This window comes from Mesoplodon mirus, assembly GCF_964341445.2.
Source record: "Mesoplodon mirus genome assembly, chromosome: 6".
Classification (NCBI taxonomy): domain Eukaryota; kingdom Metazoa; phylum Chordata; class Mammalia; order Artiodactyla; family Ziphiidae; genus Mesoplodon; species Mesoplodon mirus.
Window position 1 is genome coordinate 132,865,900 of NC_138982.1, and position 17,141 is coordinate 132,883,040.

A 17,141-nucleotide genomic window follows, 5' to 3' on the forward strand; every position below is an offset into this window, starting at 1 on the left:
ATGATCAGCATATGATCTATTTTGGTAAATGCTTTGTGGGCACTTGAACATAACTGATATTCTGAAGTTTTGACCACAATGTGTTATGCATGTTACTTAGGCCATATTTCCTAATCATGTCTTTAATATTTTCTATGCCCTTATTGTTTGCTTGTCTGTCATCTGTTTCTATCAGAAGTGAAAGAAGAGTGTTAAATTTCTAGTTGTGATTGTGGATTTGTATATTTCTCTTTGTAGATTGTCATTTTTTTTTTGGTGTGACAGCCTGAGCCATCTTTTTCTTTGTATTTATTGTGTTTGAAATTTGTGATGGTTCCTTAATCTGTGTGTCAAAGAATTCCCAGATGCATTTCTCTGTTTTGCATGTTAAACACTCTACATGCTTACTTTAAATGTAAGGGAAACAGTCATTAAACTTTGTCTTAAAGAAGCAAAGGCAAGACAAGATTTAAAATACAAAGTGTAGATTCTGGTGAGGGAAAAATGCAGGTAATCTGAGTATGCTGAATCTTATTTACACATTTTTGGAATTAAACTAATCAGTTGGTGGGTAGTAAAACATTCAGACTGGACATTCAGTCTTGTACATGCCAACCAGGTTAACAAATAAAATTATTTCAGTTATTTAATAATTAAAGAAAACAGTTTGGAAGTTTAGCTTTGGAGCATTTGTTGCAGGCTGTCTCTGGGTAACATTTGCTAAAGCCCATCATCTTTCAGCCATCTCAACCTTAGGTCAGCTCTTCTTATTTTCCTCATTACTATTTCACATGTGAGATGATGCCTTTCATCAATTTTGATAAATTGTCAACTATAGTCTCTTCAAGTATTTTTTTCTGTCCCATTCTTATTTCCTTTTTTCCCTGAGATTCTAATTATAAGCAAAATACACTATTAAACTATGTTATATATGCCTCTTACAGTCTTTTGTCTATTTTCAATCTTTTTGTCTTTTTATACTTTAGTTTGGGAATTTCCTTCTATTCCATCTTCTAATTCACTAATTGTCTATTCAGCAATGTTTAATCCCCTGATAAAACATAAAAATTAGGCTTTTCAAATCAGTTATTATTTTGTAAATTTCTAAAAATTTCAATTAGTTTCTGTTGTTTAGTTTTCAGTTTTCTGTCAAAACCTTCAATCTTATCTTTAATTCTTTAAACATAACTATTCCTTGATAATAGTATTTTCCTATTTCCTGTTGTTAAATTCTTTACATAGGTATTTTAATGTCTGATTTTGACATGTCCATTATATGGATTGTGTATTTCAGATTCCATTTTCTCCTGTTCTGTTTTGTTCCAGTCTTATTTTCTCATATTCCTGCTATACTTTTAGAGTAATAGATATTTCATATATATTTTAAAAACCTGGGTGACTTTACCTCCCTCCAGAAAGATTTGCTTATGTTTTTGGAAGGCTGCTAGGATAAAGATGTCAGAATTCTAGATTATTTTAATTCAAAGAGGGATTGAGAGAATTCAAACCTGGGCTTCAGTTCTTATAGGAAGCTGTCTATTAGCAACTCAGTTTTACTTCTAGGAACTGGTTCTCCATGGTCTGGAATATATTCCATGGCCCCAACTCTTTGGTCAGCCCAAAATTCTAATTTTTTTTCTCTAGCCCTGTTAGTTTATGAAAATTCTCTCAGCTTCTTAGTCACTACTTCCAAAATCAAGATATAATTTGAAGGGAATATTAACTCCAGATATAGGCTCGTTTCTTTTGATTTCAGTACTGACTCATATAGTGTCTCTGTGACTCTGGAACATTTTGATATGTCTCTGAAGTTTTCAAACACAGATTTTTTTTCTTAATTTCTCCAGCTTTTCTATACTCATTGAGAGGAATTGTTTAATGTTTTAAACAATGTTAGCTTGCTCATTTTATGTAATTTTGAGAGGTTTATTTATGTTTAGAATACATAAGAGCATTTCAAATAAGGGAGTAGCTACAGTGAAGATGACCATTTAAAAGTCTGTTACAGCAGTTTAAGTAGTAATAGATGACACCAGAGGTCATGGAATTTAAATACTTCTGTTGTGAGTATCAACCTTTCTTTCTAATCCTGTGTCCCACCCTGTACCACTTCCCATGCCTTACACTGTTACAATATGACCTACACTCACCACGTGCCTACATACCTTTCTGATTTTCTCATCCCGTTTTAACCTTCCAGACCTTAACTTCTTCTGTTCCATATTTATTGCATCTTTGTTTTTCTAAGTGACACCCCACTCCCAACAGAAGCTGTCCACACTCTGCCTACGTCTCTTGGGTAATCATCTGTACATTCTGAAGGCTGATTCTTCAGGGCATCTGTAAAGCTCTGCCTGAGGACTTTTTCACCTCCCAGGGCATGCTGAGCTCCTGCACAGGGAATTCTCCAATAGAACTGAGCTCCAGCTGTCTACAGTGGTGCCTGGCTTAGTAATGCACCCTGTACTGCTTTCCTTCCATTCCCTGTCAATCTTCCCACTCCCTGCAGGTGTTTATTGTGATCACCTCCCACGTAAAAAACTTGCCCTTGAATCCATGTTCTCAAGCTTTGCTTCCAGATAATTTATAGAAAAATACTTGGATGCCTCATTAATACATTTACTGAAAAATCGTCAATGTTTCTCCACCTTGTAAAATTGTAATTATAGTACAAGGAACTATATTTAATATTTTATAACTTAAAGAGAAAAAGTCTGAAAAGGAATATATATATATATGTACATTATAAGTGAATCTGTGCTGTACACCTGAAACGAATGCAGTATTGTAAATCAACCATACTTTAATAAAAATAAATAAATTGTAATTTTAAAGTCCTAGGGAAAAATACCAAGAATATATTACAAAGGGAAATGTGCTTTAGTATTGCATGTGGCACATTTAAGAAAGGCAGCCATGATATCTTTGTCCAATGAATATATTTTTAAGAACACAGAATTCAAAAGTCTTCTAATCTACGTTGGATAATAATAAAGAACATATTTTGTGGTTAACAGGTAATAATAGATAGTGATTAAAGGGGATCTTTATATGAGAAGTATTGGCTTTTGTTTATTGTTTCAAACCTAGATGACTAAAAAAAGAAACATCCCCAGCAGGTTAGTGACAAGTTGACTGGTAATTTGGAGAAGAGCAGCAGCTGGGTGCCGACCATTGTAACTTTCAACTATGGATGAGATTCTGCTGGAAACACACCTCACATATCAAAACTACTTTGTTCATAACATAAGGGTTTAGACTCTGCAATTAAAAAATCAGAAGTCACTGGATGTGCAGCTCAAAGTATTAAATTTTACATGAAATATATATCTCAATTTTTGTTATAAATAACTGTTTAAAAAAAAAGAACAAAAATAATGGTGGAGGTTTATGTTACATAGAACAAACAATATAATCTCTGGGCTTAATTTAGTCCACATTTAGGGAGTTTAAAAATTCTTCTTGAATTTATATTAATTTAAGGTAGATGAAAATTTAGCAATTTAGAGCAAAAGGAAGCCCAGTTGCCATAGATTTTATTGATAAAATTCAATATTTTTAACATTATTATTTTTTGTAAGTTTATAACAGTTTTATTAGAAAATAAAATAAGAAAACATTGCCATCAACCATAACACTATATTTCCTTGAGGCTGGAATATAATTTAACTGGTTTTATTCTAACATTGAATATTTTGTGAATTAACTAGAAAGTATCTGTTTATACTCTCAGAATATAAAAAACTCTAGCAAACTTTGTTTTTAAGCTTATAATCTGTAGTTAAGGAGAGGCTATATATATACACACACACACACACACACACACACACACACACATATATGTAAATGAAAAAACAGAAGAGGAAGTCTAAGTTAAGCATAGAAAAAGGAGGAAAGAAAAATGCTACTGTGGGGACAGAAAGAGAGAAGAGAGAGAGAGATTCATACGTTCTGCAGAGGAAAAGAGAACTGGAAAGAAAAAATAACCTTCAAACTGGGCTTCCCTCGTGGTGCAGTGGTTGAGAGTCTGCCTGCCGATGCAGGGGACACGGGTTCGTGCCCCGGTCCGGGAAGATCCCACATGCTGTGCGGAGAGGCTGGCCCATGAGTCATGGCTGCTGAGCCTGCGCATCCAGAGCCTGTGCTCCGCAACGGGAGAGGCCACAACAGTGAGAGGCCCGTGTACCGCAAAAAAAAAAAAAAAAAAAAAAAAAAAAAAAGACATTAAGAAACAGACAGCAATTTTAGTACAATAGAAAAAGAAAATTTCCTGAGCCTTCCCTGTTTAACTTTCATTTGTTTCCTCCCCTCATCAGACTATTCCTTCCTGGCTGAATAGAGATGGGCCCAGATTGATCTTCCCTAGTACTATTTCAACTGAGCCTTTTTTTTTTGTCATCTTATCTTTACATACACAGCAAAGTGTCTTTCAGTTTCTAGCCATTTCTCTCTGTCTCTTTGTTTTATCTATTTTTTGTCTCTCTTCATTGGATTAAAGACACAATGTAACTGTGATACTTGGTGTATTAGTTTTCTATTGCTGCCATAACAGACTACCACCAAGTGATTTTGGAGAATGAATGAATGTTGACAAGGTGGATCATTCCAGAAAGGATACCATCCAGCTAGAAACTGTGCCTCTGATCCATTGTACCAGAAGAAAGTTGATTTTGTCTCATTCCCCACTCTTAAGAGGGAAGCATCTACCAGCAAAACCAGATGTGGATACACAGGAATCAGATTAGCATAAACCAGAGGAAAAGCTTTCCTGGTCTTGTTGCTTTCCTGGCCATGATGGGATGTGCATTAATGTAAAACAGTCAGCATTTCTGACACAGCAGTAGTCCATTGGCTTTGGCTATAACAACAAAAATACAGCACCCATTAAAAACAAATGCGGAAAACTATTTGAATGCAACTGCAATTACAGAGAAGACTATTGAATTACACATATGCAAAAGAGGAAATCTATTGTAGGGCCCATGACCCCATAGGTGTCACACTTATTGCTGAAAGTATATAAATGCCATAGTGCAGGAGTGACATTCAAACTTAGAATCTTCTCACAGTAACAGCTGAACTCACATCTCCTGTCAACATGTCCCATAATTGCCTCTCTGGAAATTTCTCCTTCCACTCCCTTGGGGGCCACTTTTGCTACCCAGGCTCCTTCCACCCCAGCAACCTGGTCTACAGCACTGACCTCTGCTCTCCCAGCACCTGCCAGCTGGGCTCCTCTCTCTACAGTCAGGAGACCTGTTATGAGCCCATCAGGTGCCAGATGTCCCTTGTGGTGTCCAGTCCCTGCCAGACGTCCTGCTACTGCCCCAGGACCTCCAGTCTCTGAAGTCCCTGGACAACTTATGCTGGGTGTCTGGGCTTTAGCTCCAGCAGCTGTAGTTACCTAGGCTCTGGATTCAGAAGCTGCTACTCATTGGGCTATGGATTCCGTGGCCTCAAACCCCGGGGTTATGGAGTCTGTGGCTTTCCTTCCCTGGGCTGTGGATCCAGATTCTTCCGTCCAACAAACTTTGCCTCTAGTAGCTGCCAATCATCGTGTTAGAGACCAACATGTGGATTCGGTTTCTATCGTTCAATTTGTTGAGGGTCTAGATCTTCTCGAGTATTGAGATCAAAGTCTTTACTCTGTACAGCCATCATTTTCATTCTCACCATTTACCATTGTTCTTTTATTCTTAAATCATCAGTTTCCTGCATCATCAACTTTTGAGAGACTCTGAATTTAATGAATAACCCAATATGAAGTCCTAATATCTGTACTATTGATAGAAAATATGCTATTGGATTTTCTTGGAAGAGCAGTTGAAAATGAAATTCTTAATCTGATAAATTTATGTTGTCATCTAGCACCGAAATATATTGTTCATCTTATTATTATTTGCCTATATTTTATTTAGGATTTGGGAATTTTAAATAAAGGTCAATATGACTCTGAAACTGGGTTTGGGAACACACATTTTGATAGATTTGAGCAAATTGCTTTTGTCAATGCATATGTTCCCTACTGGGAGTATTTATTTCCTGGAGGTCCATATTTTGTATGTCTCAATATCAGTGACACTTGCCTGAGAATAGAGGCATGGATTTCTGCTGATAAAGGAAAACAGAGAAATTGGCACATAACTAGAAATGCAGACAACAAGAATACAATATAATTTATAAGATAAGGTTACACATAAACCAAAAACATACTTGAAAGTCTAGTATCTGAGTGTGGATTTTCAGCTAAGAGAAAAGATGAGCCTTAAATAACTGCTAAGATAGATGTTTTACTCCCTGTTGGTTGACATAAGTACCATGATCCTTCCCTGAGCCTGGTCCCTGAGCATGATCCATTCCTGAGCCCTCCCTATGAACATATGTAAAGAGATGCACAATGACCTTAAGTGAGGAGTAACTGGGTTAAGGAGGTGTGGGAAAACCTCCTGATGCTTCTCCAAGGTTCAAACTGCATCAACTAAGAGCACCACACCTGAGCAATGCTGAACAAACATTTGTATCCATTAGTCTTAGCCTGAACCCCTCTCTTCCCAAAAGCAGAGCTGAAGTCAAAACCTTGGGTGCAGACAGTATATTTGCCACGAGACCCCAGGGAGATAGTTTGGGAAACCATGGAAGGTGAAAGAATCAAAGACAAAAATTTCACAAAGGGACATATTTTTTGGTTGACTTTATGGTGAGCAATGGGGACTCAGTCATTCAGGGCCTTTTTAGGAATGTATAGAATGACCTTAGGAATTGTCCACCCCAGAATCTAATCAACAGGGGGAAGAATTTATGCATCAGCTTCTGTCTCCCATTGCTAGAATGTTGTCCCTGATGTTTGTCACTTTCCTGGAACTTCATTACCTGTGCAAAGAGGATTCATAGTGTGTTCATTTTCTTGGCTGTGCCCTCTGAGAAGCCCAAGTAGAGAGTGAAAGAAAAGTTGTCTATGCATGAAGGGAGAGACTGTCTGTGCAAAGAGGGTTGAAACCTGCGTGAAATTGTTCGCCATAGCTGTGCCTGGGATCATAGGTGAGAAAATGAGGATATAATGGAGAATACAAGGGTACCAGATACACCACTTGCATTTAATGCTCAAACATCCTTGTGAGAAAGACAGATATTATGTCATATAGATCTTTCTAGACATGAAGGAATGAAAAGTCAAAAAGAATTAGAAACTTGCCCAAGGTTATACATAAAAGATCTAGTAGAATCCGATATCTTGAATTAAGCTTTTCTTGTTCTTTCCTGGAGTTCTTTAAAACTCCTTTTCTAACCAAGATCCTTGAGTATTTCTCTACAGAGATTGCTTTATCTGAATAGACTTCAACTCCTATTGTATTTAGTTTCATTAGCCTCATGAGTAGTATTCATAATAAAGAGAAAAATAAAAATAAATGTAGCATTTAGGAGAAGGAAGCTAAAGAAAGATGAGCTAATTTCTCTTGAAAACATTCGCATTAACCATAATATTTAATAATAGTCCAAGAGAAATACTTGATTACCCCTCAGGAAGATATTGCTAGAAATCCTGAGTGCTATGACAAATCCTATATTAATTATCATTATTAATGTCACATTATAATGTTCCCTTTCTCAATAACTAATGTTATGTACAAGAATAGTAAAACAAAACAAAATGAAACCCTCTCTTTCACAGCCACACATACACAAGTTCAATACCAGCAACCAAAAAATTGAAGATAATGGGCTTATTGTTAAAAATTTTTAAAAAAAGAGAGAAAGATGATTCTTATATAACTTGGCAGATTTCTTATCTTCCCTCGAAATTCCCCCAACACAAACACTGTCACTCTTAGAAGATTTTCTCTGAAAATTAAAAAAAAAAAAAAGTAAAATTACCAAACTGTGAAATCTCACTAATCTTTAAACTGCATTCCATTTTGGTGAGTCAGGTTGAAGGAGCAAGGAGTCAATCAGGATAAAATCATGGGAAAGTTCCTGCAGAGAGAAAAGTAGTATAATTGGATGCAAAAGTAACATAGAATGTGGAAGAAAGATTGAGAATCAGGCATTGAAGAAAGTATAGCCCAAGCAAAAGACAAAAATAATTTCCCTATGTGTGTGCTTTGTTATGTAAAATAACATACTAATGACATAAAAATCAACAACACAAAGGCATGAGGAAAACAATAATACAACAGAGGTGGAAGAGGTGATTGATGAGGTAGGGAAAAACATGCCAAAATAACCTACTCTGTGTATATACAAAAATGTTTTAAAACTACAGCTTCTACTCTGAGTAGCAGAATATTACAGCATGTTTGGATTCAATTATGGATTATATGTTTACAGCAATTACAACTGTATTTTTTCTCCTTAGGAATCTTACTTTATTGTTTTTACCATGATGTTGTCCTTCACCAAAATGTGTATTTTTATTGTTACTGAGACAACCAATAATTTTATCTTTGATGTTGAACTTTTTAAATGGTTTTACATTAGCGTTGTCAGAGTATTATGAACTTTCAATAGCTTTACATGGATTCTCTGGACTGCATGAAGAAATCAAACTACTAATGGAATTAATTCATTTTTGATTTGAAACATTTAACAATACTGACATAATACTGGCTTCATTAATCCTTAGTGAAGTTTTTCTTTTGCTAATGGAGGAGCATATCATCAGCTACTGCTTCATTTGTTGTTTTGTTCTGTTGTTGTTGTTGTTGGATTTTTTGTTTGTTTTTACTTGCACAAGAAAACTTAGGATTTAACATGAGTGAAAATGATTTAGAATAGTTATGTGACCTAAATTAAATGTATGCATCAGCTTTTGCAACTACTACTGACAAATAATTATCTTTGGAAGTAAACGTCTTAAAATTTCTATCTTTTGAAATAGATACTGATGCTTCTTCAGCAAAATTGCCTCTTTTATTTTTCATGTGGTAAGTGATATTTCTGACCCCAGTGGTGGAGAGTTAATGTTATTGAATTGCTGTACAAGTCATATATTCACCATCAACTTGCTTTAGTAATAGAAATTAAGTATTCACATTTTTAAATTAAATATGAACTTTTAGTTTAGCTCTTTGCTCCTAAAAACATATTTTTTTGCAAAGGTTAAAGAAGAAAGATGTTTCCAAACAATAAAATGAATAGTTGTAGATTAAACAATACGACATGTGGCCAAGCCACTGTAGCAAGAGCATTTAGATTAATATTTATATGCTGTGTGCCGCCCTCAATTTTAGGCCCATATTTTATGTACACCTAATCAGTAATTCTAAATTCCTCACTATCTCCACCAACTGCTAGTTTGGGGTGTATTATTGCATCTTGCACGCTGTGGAAAGAGCCATAGCAGTACTGGCTAGGTTAGAATGACAAATGACCCTCCAGCAAGATTTGAACATGTGAGCTGTCCTACTGCTTGTATCTGAGTGTAATTTGTTTTCCATGATCCCTCTGCAATAAAAGGAGTAGTTCCATTTTGTTCAGGCAGGATGACTGAAGAAAGGATAGGATATGGCTTGTCTTCTTTCAGATTTAACACTGGTTAAAGTGAAAACTCTGTACACTATACATGTATGTCATACTCCACTAGATGAAACCATAGCAAAAGAAAAGTGGTTTCCTAAACTGATCATCACTTATGTTAACTCAATTATTCATTATAAATAAAAAGTGAAAAATCTAAGACAATTACCAAATGGGACTGGATGCTGAGACAAACACAATAAACCAAGACATATGGTTACCCTGTGGGTGAGAATCTAGGTCATCTCTATCTTTCAGTAATGTTGTCCTTGACATAATGGATAAAAGTTTGGAGCATAACTGTTGATTCAGGAGTGATCAGTTGCTTAAACATTTAGTTGAATGTTGTTAACAAGAGAATGTTTGCATTGTTTTTGAGTTTCATTTTCTTTTTGTTTGTTTTTTTTCCAACAAATGTTTTCAACAGAACTAAAAAAAATAGTAGCAATTGGGACTCCATCAAACTTGTATAACTGACTGTATGGAAAATGTTGGGCTTACTTGCTAATAAGTACTGGAATGTGTTAGACGTTTCATTTATAAATCAATTAGAAATTTCATTTGATTTTTTATATGGCTGTAAAGCTGGGAGAACTGGAATTCTCACCAAATCTAACTCACTAAAATCTAAGTTCTTCCTGAATATCCCCATTTCAATTTCTCAAATATTTTAGAATGTATTTATGATTAATTTTCCTTCCAGAATTATATGATGTAGTCAATTTAATATACCTTAAAATTTGTAACTATTTTATATAAAAATATTCAAGTTTCTAACCCACGACAAAACCAAAAGTCACGGTTATTTGTTTGTAGTCTTAAAAATGTATTTTCAGGTTTTATCATATGAAGGTATTAACAGATGGAGTAAACATAAAAGATGAAATAATTTCTTCCAAACCTAAAGTACACTGGACAATTTTACATTTTAAAGTAAAGATTTTTTAAATGATGAATACAAGATACAGAAATATCCAGCCAGATATTTAGAAGTAGTTTTGAAGACAAAAAATAAACAAATAATGTTAAAGCCAATATGTGGATGTCATATATCATATTTTTATTTAAACTTGCAACAGTTTTTCTCTGGCAGGGACCGGACACCACATGGAATGTCTGTCACCTGATGGGATCACAGCAAGTCTCCTGACAGCCAGTGTAGAGAGAGGAGTCCAGACGGCAGGAGCTGGGAGAGCAGCGATCAGTGCTGTAGACCAGGTCACTGGGGTAAGAAGAGCCACAGGAGGAGCCTGAGTAGCACAGGTGGTCCCCAAGGGAGTGGGAGGAAAAGTTTCCAGAGCAGCGGTAGTAGGACATGTTGACAGGACATGTAACTTACAAAGGGAATACTCTAAGTTTGAATGTCACTTTTTCAACAGGGGCATTTATATAAACTTATCATTGACTGTATCATCCACATGGTTTATAAAAACAAGTCTCCTTCCTCTTTTTAATTGAATTGGAAAAGATCAGCATAGTTATACATATGTAGTATTTGTGGGTTTACAACTGGAAAGTGCAGTAATGTTTGTGCCTTGGAATTCAGGTAATACTATTGAATTTTCAAAGCTCTTAGTCATCCTTCTCTACCAAAGGTCACTGAGCAGATCACTCAGAAAACTTTAAATGTAGTGTCTGGGCTGAGGGAAGCGGGCTTAATTAAAAATAATTGATACCCCTTTCAAAGTCTGTCTCAAAATCGTTGCCATCTGGATAGCAAAGTTGTTAATTGATCTACTCAAAGTCAATTTTTCAAAAACAAAAACATACATTGACTGTTACCAGGAAGTGGAAAGTTTACCTAATGGACAGTGCCATCAGGAAGCAGCAATGGTACCATGCAGATGTATGAGGATTTTTTTTTAATCGGATCTCGATTTTAATGGCTTTAGTGAAATATTAACTGAGAGATCCCCTTATTTCTGATGTCCCTGCTTAAAATTGTATGCAAACTAATGAGTCAGTCTTAGTTTTTCTGTCATCTGTGTGTCTTTACTGTAGAATGAGTTAAATATTAAATATAAATATAAATTTATTTATATTATTTTGGAATGTTAGAGGTTATTTATCTAAGATGCTGGAAAAAAAACATTAAAAATGTGGCAAAAATGCCTAGTATTTCTCTCTCTAATAAGAAGCAATGTTTACCACTGAAAGGCTTCCCCAGAATCTGAAAAATTCCCCTGTTCTATAGAAAGTTTATAAGGTAATTGCCTTGAACTTTTGGAACAAAGGAGTCATCTTAAGCAGATTCTTCCTTTGCCTCAGAAAGCAACATATATCACTTTGACTTAAATTGTTTTCAGGTGTTTCTGACAAGTATTATAAAATTTCTAAAATAATCGTCATTTTTTGTTGTTGTTGTTCTATGGCTTGTATTCCACCTTTGTGTAGTAGGCTAATGAAGATTGACAACCTTGAAGAAGAGGAGAGATTAAGAAGGTTTATCTTTCTCTGGCTTCTGTGCTGTTTGATTTGTTCAGTTCATAGAAAAACATTTCCCTTCTACTTTTGAACAAAAGTGCTTGGGTACACAAACCTCCATTTTGTTGAGAAAAGGATGATCAAAATTACTTAATATCTGATCTCATAGAATATTCTTCCACAGAAATAGTTTATATAAGAGTGGATGACATTGAAGCAAGCACATTCAATTTAGCTGAGTTAAATATTTATATGGATGTTTTGATGTTCAATAATTTATTAACAAATAAAACAGGAAGGTTTGGAATCTACTAGAACTTTTTTTCTATTTATAATTAAGAAGCCTAATAAATAAGAATTGTTTATTACAGAAATGGAGCATGTATTATGTTACCTAGTATATTCAACATGATTGAAGACCAATTTATCTACTCAAAATGTTCAGACTCATAAAATCTACAGTTTGGAAGGGAGTTTTGCAATTACCTTCAGTAATCTACCATGTTGGAATCACATTTGCAATACCTTTTTAGGTGGATATCTAAAAAGTGCCCCCAAGATGGAAATCTCAATTACCTGAAAAAGTACCTTGCTTTAGATTTTTAGCTGAATCTTTCCTCAAAACTTCCACTTAATAATTTCAAGTCTTCATAGAATGAGTCTCAGCTCATTTCCATTGGACAATACATCAGTTTTTGAAGATAGATGTCTTAAGAGATTTGGCTATACCCACAGGTTATCTTAAGCCATTCCCTGTACCAGGCACTACTCTATTTACAGTTAGAGATGATGAACTTTATGGGAGAGTCTAGAAAAATACTTATACTAGTCCTCTAGGCAGAATATATATACATCATTTGATATATTTACCACATCAGAGGTCCCCAAAGCATTCATTCTCTTTTTCACATTATCATACATTTTGATACCCTCCACTCTCAGTTCAATTTATAAAGATCATTTGTAACTATGAATTTTTCTAACTTGATCTTTCTGTGAAGTTTACCTGGGGTAGACACTTTCTTAATTTCTTGGTTTTACTTACCTTCTGTAATAAAAATCCCACTCTATGAGTGAAAACTAAGGGAATAAAAGCCCATTTTTAATGTATACTGCTTATCATTTACTTCTCAGTAACATCACCACCACCAAAAATTACTTAAACTTTATGGGGATAGAGTTTTTTTGAGAATTAAATTTATTGATGAGTTCTTTCAAGAAGCAAGTCAACTTCAGAACAAAAATTTCTTGACTTAAGTATTTTTATAATGTAATCTTCAAAGCACTCCTGCAAATACTGAACCGTTATTTTTAAATCAAAAACTCATGCACACAAGAGCAGCTTGGTTACCTGTGCTATAAGAAAACTAGAATGTAAATGTGTTAAACCCTCATTTAATGTTTGTACCAAATCAGGATTGTAAGTGGGTTATTTCTTCTATAAGGTACACAAGATTTGGGAGATGGAGCAGATATTGAGGGTTTTTTTTTTCTCAATTTGGTTGCTAAACTTTGAACTAAACAAAAGTCTTCTCCAGACCACAAAGTATTTTTTTTAGAGCCTTAAACACAACAAAATTCTCACTGTGTTATCCATTCAATACAATATCTTTAAGGATAGGATGAATAAAACACCAATCTTATAGGTACAATTATAGTACAGTAACATTTTTACTTCATGAACAATTACTTTGAAAAACGAATGTAATTCTTTCATTTAAAAGTCCACATTCATAAAAAAAGGTCTTTGAAGTTTAATGCATTTCATTTTGACTAGAACCTAATTAAGCGTTCTTATTAAAATGGGCACATGCTATTACACCCATTGCTAGAGTACAGTATATAACTGTCCAGTATAGAAGGTAACATTCACACTCACATACTTCCCTCTGCAACTCAGTTGAACTTAGAACTCCTGACAACATGTCTTTCAACTGCAGCTCTGGAAACTTCTCCTCCCTCTCCCTCGGAGGTTACTGGGGGTACCCAGTTTCCACCTATGATTCTTTCTACCCCAGCAATATAATCTACCCCCACCCCAGCACTTTCCATCTGGGCTCCTCTCTCCACGGTGGCTGTCATGAGACCTTTTTTAAGCCCACCAGCTTCCAGACACCCTGGGCTGTGACCAGATCCTACCAGACATCCTACTTCCATCCAAAAAATATCATCTTCCACAGTCCCTGCCATACAAATTACACTGGATCTCTAGGTTTTGGAAATACTGGCCTTGGATCTTTTGGTTATGGAAATACTGGCTTCCAGTCTCTGGGGTGTGGATCCAGCTTCTGCTGCCCAACTTACTTTTCTTCCAGGAATTGCCAATCATCTTGTTACCAACCAGCCTTTAGCTCTCCCTTTTTTGGAATAATTTACTGAATGTCTCCCGTTACCTCATGGCTATATCTGCACTTTAATACTCAGCCTCTCCAACATCTTTGATTACTGACCATATTCAACACTAGGACTCGCTATCACAATCCTCCCAGAAGTAAAAAAGTAACCTTGGCCTGTAACCTTTTCTAAATCAGACATATGAGATATATCTTGAAGTTTCATTCCTATGCCAATGCTCTGAATCATTTCTGTTACTATTTTAATAAGATTCTTATTTTCCTCCTAAGACTCTTTCACTTAAGTGTATTTCAAATAGATATGGCATTTAAAATAAACTTATTTCTCTAGCATGAATTATGACATTCCAGTTTTTTATCCATATGATACATTTAGTGAATGCATCCAGTAACTTCAATTGTCTTCATTAGCTAAACATCTTGTTGTTGTTGTTTTCTTTGTGTCATGTTTCATTAATATTTTGCTGGGTAGAAAAGAGGAAGTTTAGAGAATCTAAATATATGACATATCTTATGTCTTAACAGATTTATATCCCTAAATGGGTTCATTTGTTCATCTAATTGCTTTAGAAAATTTTGTTTTTAGGTAGGCATTCGTTGAAAAATATTTATTGTGTTCTGGTTCTAGATGAGGCATTTATGCTGAATGAAGACATAAGTTCCCTGCCTTCATGGAATTCACACACACACTATTTTAACTCACTGCCATGTAGCAAGTGTAAAATGGTGATAAAAACATGTTTCAAAGGGAACACAAAGAACAGGAGCTTCAAAGCAGGGTGAGGATATCACACGAAACTCATTATTGACAATAGTAAGTGTAAATTACCAGTTCATATAAAAATATAAATCTTGCTGTTCTAATGTGTTACTTGTGGTCTTTGAGAAATAGCTTCTCTCTAGGATTTGACATGACAGATATTTATTGGGGAAAATACCTGTCAGTGAAAATGGGGAGGTAGCTGGAGAATTCTGGGAGATCCAGCAGACAACAATGCAGGTCTGACCTCAGTGAAAGAAACAGGGAAGGAAGGAAGGAAGTTTGCATTAGAATAATCTTCTTCAGGCAGTTCCAAGAAAGTTTTGATAAGTCACCCGCAAGTCACAGAGATGGGCCTGCCTGAGTATCCCTGCCAAGCTCAGTCACTGGCCAAGAACAGGGCACAGCATGACCTTGGCATAAATGTGGGGGTAGATTCAGAGACTGGCAGCTGGGACTGTAAGTCAGTTATGCTTCCTGAAGTGGGAGATATGAGAGCTACATTTTTTTTTAATTTATTTATTTTTGGCTGTGTTGGGTCTTTGCTTCTGCCCGCAGGTTTTCTGTAGCTGCAGCGAGCAGGGACTGCTCTTCGTTGTGGTGCACAGGCTTCTCATTGCAGTGGCTTCTCTTACTGCAGAGCACAGGCTCTAGATTCACAGGCTTCAGTACTTTTGGCAGGCGGGCTTCAGTAGTTGTGGTACATGGGCTCAGTAGTTGTGGTGCATGGGTTTAGTTGCTCCATGGCATGTGGGATCTTCCTGGACCAGGGCTCGAACCCATGTCTCCTGCATTGGCAGGCGGATTCTTAACCACTGTGCCACCAGGGAAGTTCTGAGAGCTACATTTTCATAGCTTCCATGTTCATGAAATTTATTCTGATGTCAAATAAGCTGAAATAATGACAACAGTAAAATAATAATGGAAAAGACTTTTCCATGAATTAAGTTCAATATACTTTATTTTACTTTCATCAATCAAAAAAATTAGTTACTATATTAGACCCTATATAGGACTCACTGAGCGAAAGTCAAACCTTACAAATGAATGTGAGAAACAATTGAGAATTATTGGATGGACATCTTTGATTTTAAATGCAAGTGATGTATTAAACAGATTGGACCCAGTAGGGCATAATTAGGAAAGTGCTTCATTTTTCTCCTGCTATGGAACTTCACTCTTGACCTGCAGACTCTAACTTCCCTGAATTTCTGAATAATACCTTGTGCAGACCTATGATCACATTAAGATATTAAGAAACATTTTATTCCTTATTAGTAGTTAAGTTTACTCCAGTATAAATTAAAAATCAGTCTTACAGCCATATTAAAGCTCCTCCCTTTATCCTGAGTTCAAGCCTGTCATGATTACCTAGGCTGCCTGTGACTTGGAGAGGCCCAATCATTTTATTTACCCACTTTTCTCTCCCTTGTCTTATATTAATGTGCTCCTCCTGGCTTCTCCTCTTCAAGCCAAAGAGAAAGTGTGGGAGGAAAGGAAATGACAGCTGAGGCCATCTGTCTCAATCTACTTTAGACCACCTGTGTCAGCATGAGCTAGTTGATTCAGGAAACTTTTCCTGGGAAAAGATGAGACTAAACAAATAAATCATTTCACTGTATGCTTCAGGAAACTCCTGTAGTATTGAATACAACAGTCTGCAGACCTGAAAAACAACTCTCTAATTAAGCAACAGTTAACCTATCAAGAGACTCGTGTTGGTACCCTCTCTTTGCCATGCCCATCAATTCTAAACTATCAGCTAATACATTTGCCCAGTGCCAATCAATTCTGTGCCTTGAAACCATCTGAGCCCAAAATCTCACTTCTAATGTCTGTCTATAGAGACGCAGCTAAACGCCTCCATGCAACGGTGTTCCCTTTTCTGCAGGAAGTTTGAATACACTTCGTTTTGCTTAGTTAACAGATTTTCTGGCGATATTATGAGACGTTCAAAAGGGACATCAAAAGTCTTTCCACTTAGCCAGTGCTAAGTGCCCCCTATGGTTCTGTCTTTGCTGTTGAATATCCTCACTTATCACTCATGTCTGAATACTAGCTCTTTTCTGGTGGTATGTTTTCCAGAAACCACCGTCTTACCACCCGCCCCA

General features: G+C 35.8%; 2 protein-coding genes and 1 pseudogene across 3 annotated transcripts in view; 2 read left to right on the forward strand and 1 right to left on the reverse strand.

Moving 5' to 3' along the window:
* LOC309806024 (keratin-associated protein 13-1-like) overlaps positions 1–5,542 on the forward strand; it is a 29,432-nt pseudogene extending 23,890 nt beyond the window's left edge. The window contains exon 2 of the transcript in view: positions 5,049–5,542. The product of the transcript in view is annotated as a keratin-associated protein 13-1-like (transcript). The remainder of the gene's footprint in view (positions 1–5,048) is intronic.
* A 5,082-nt stretch (positions 5,543–10,624) lies between these two features.
* On the reverse strand, positions 10,625–10,809 carry KRTAP23-1 (keratin associated protein 23-1; the record flags this gene model as incomplete). Its single annotated transcript, XM_082626105.1, is given in 2 exon segments — positions 10,625–10,692; positions 10,695–10,809. Coding segments are annotated over 2 exon segments (183 nt in total).
* Positions 10,810–13,839: 3,030 nt separating this feature from the next.
* Positions 13,840–14,295, forward strand: KRTAP15-1 (keratin associated protein 15-1; the record flags this gene model as incomplete). The annotated part of the gene is made up of 1 exon (XM_082624377.1): positions 13,840–14,295. The coding sequence occupies one exon, from the start codon at positions 13,840–13,842 to the stop codon at positions 14,293–14,295; it is 456 nt and encodes a 151-aa protein (XP_082480503.1).
* Between the last annotated feature and the right edge of the window lie 2,846 nt (positions 14,296–17,141).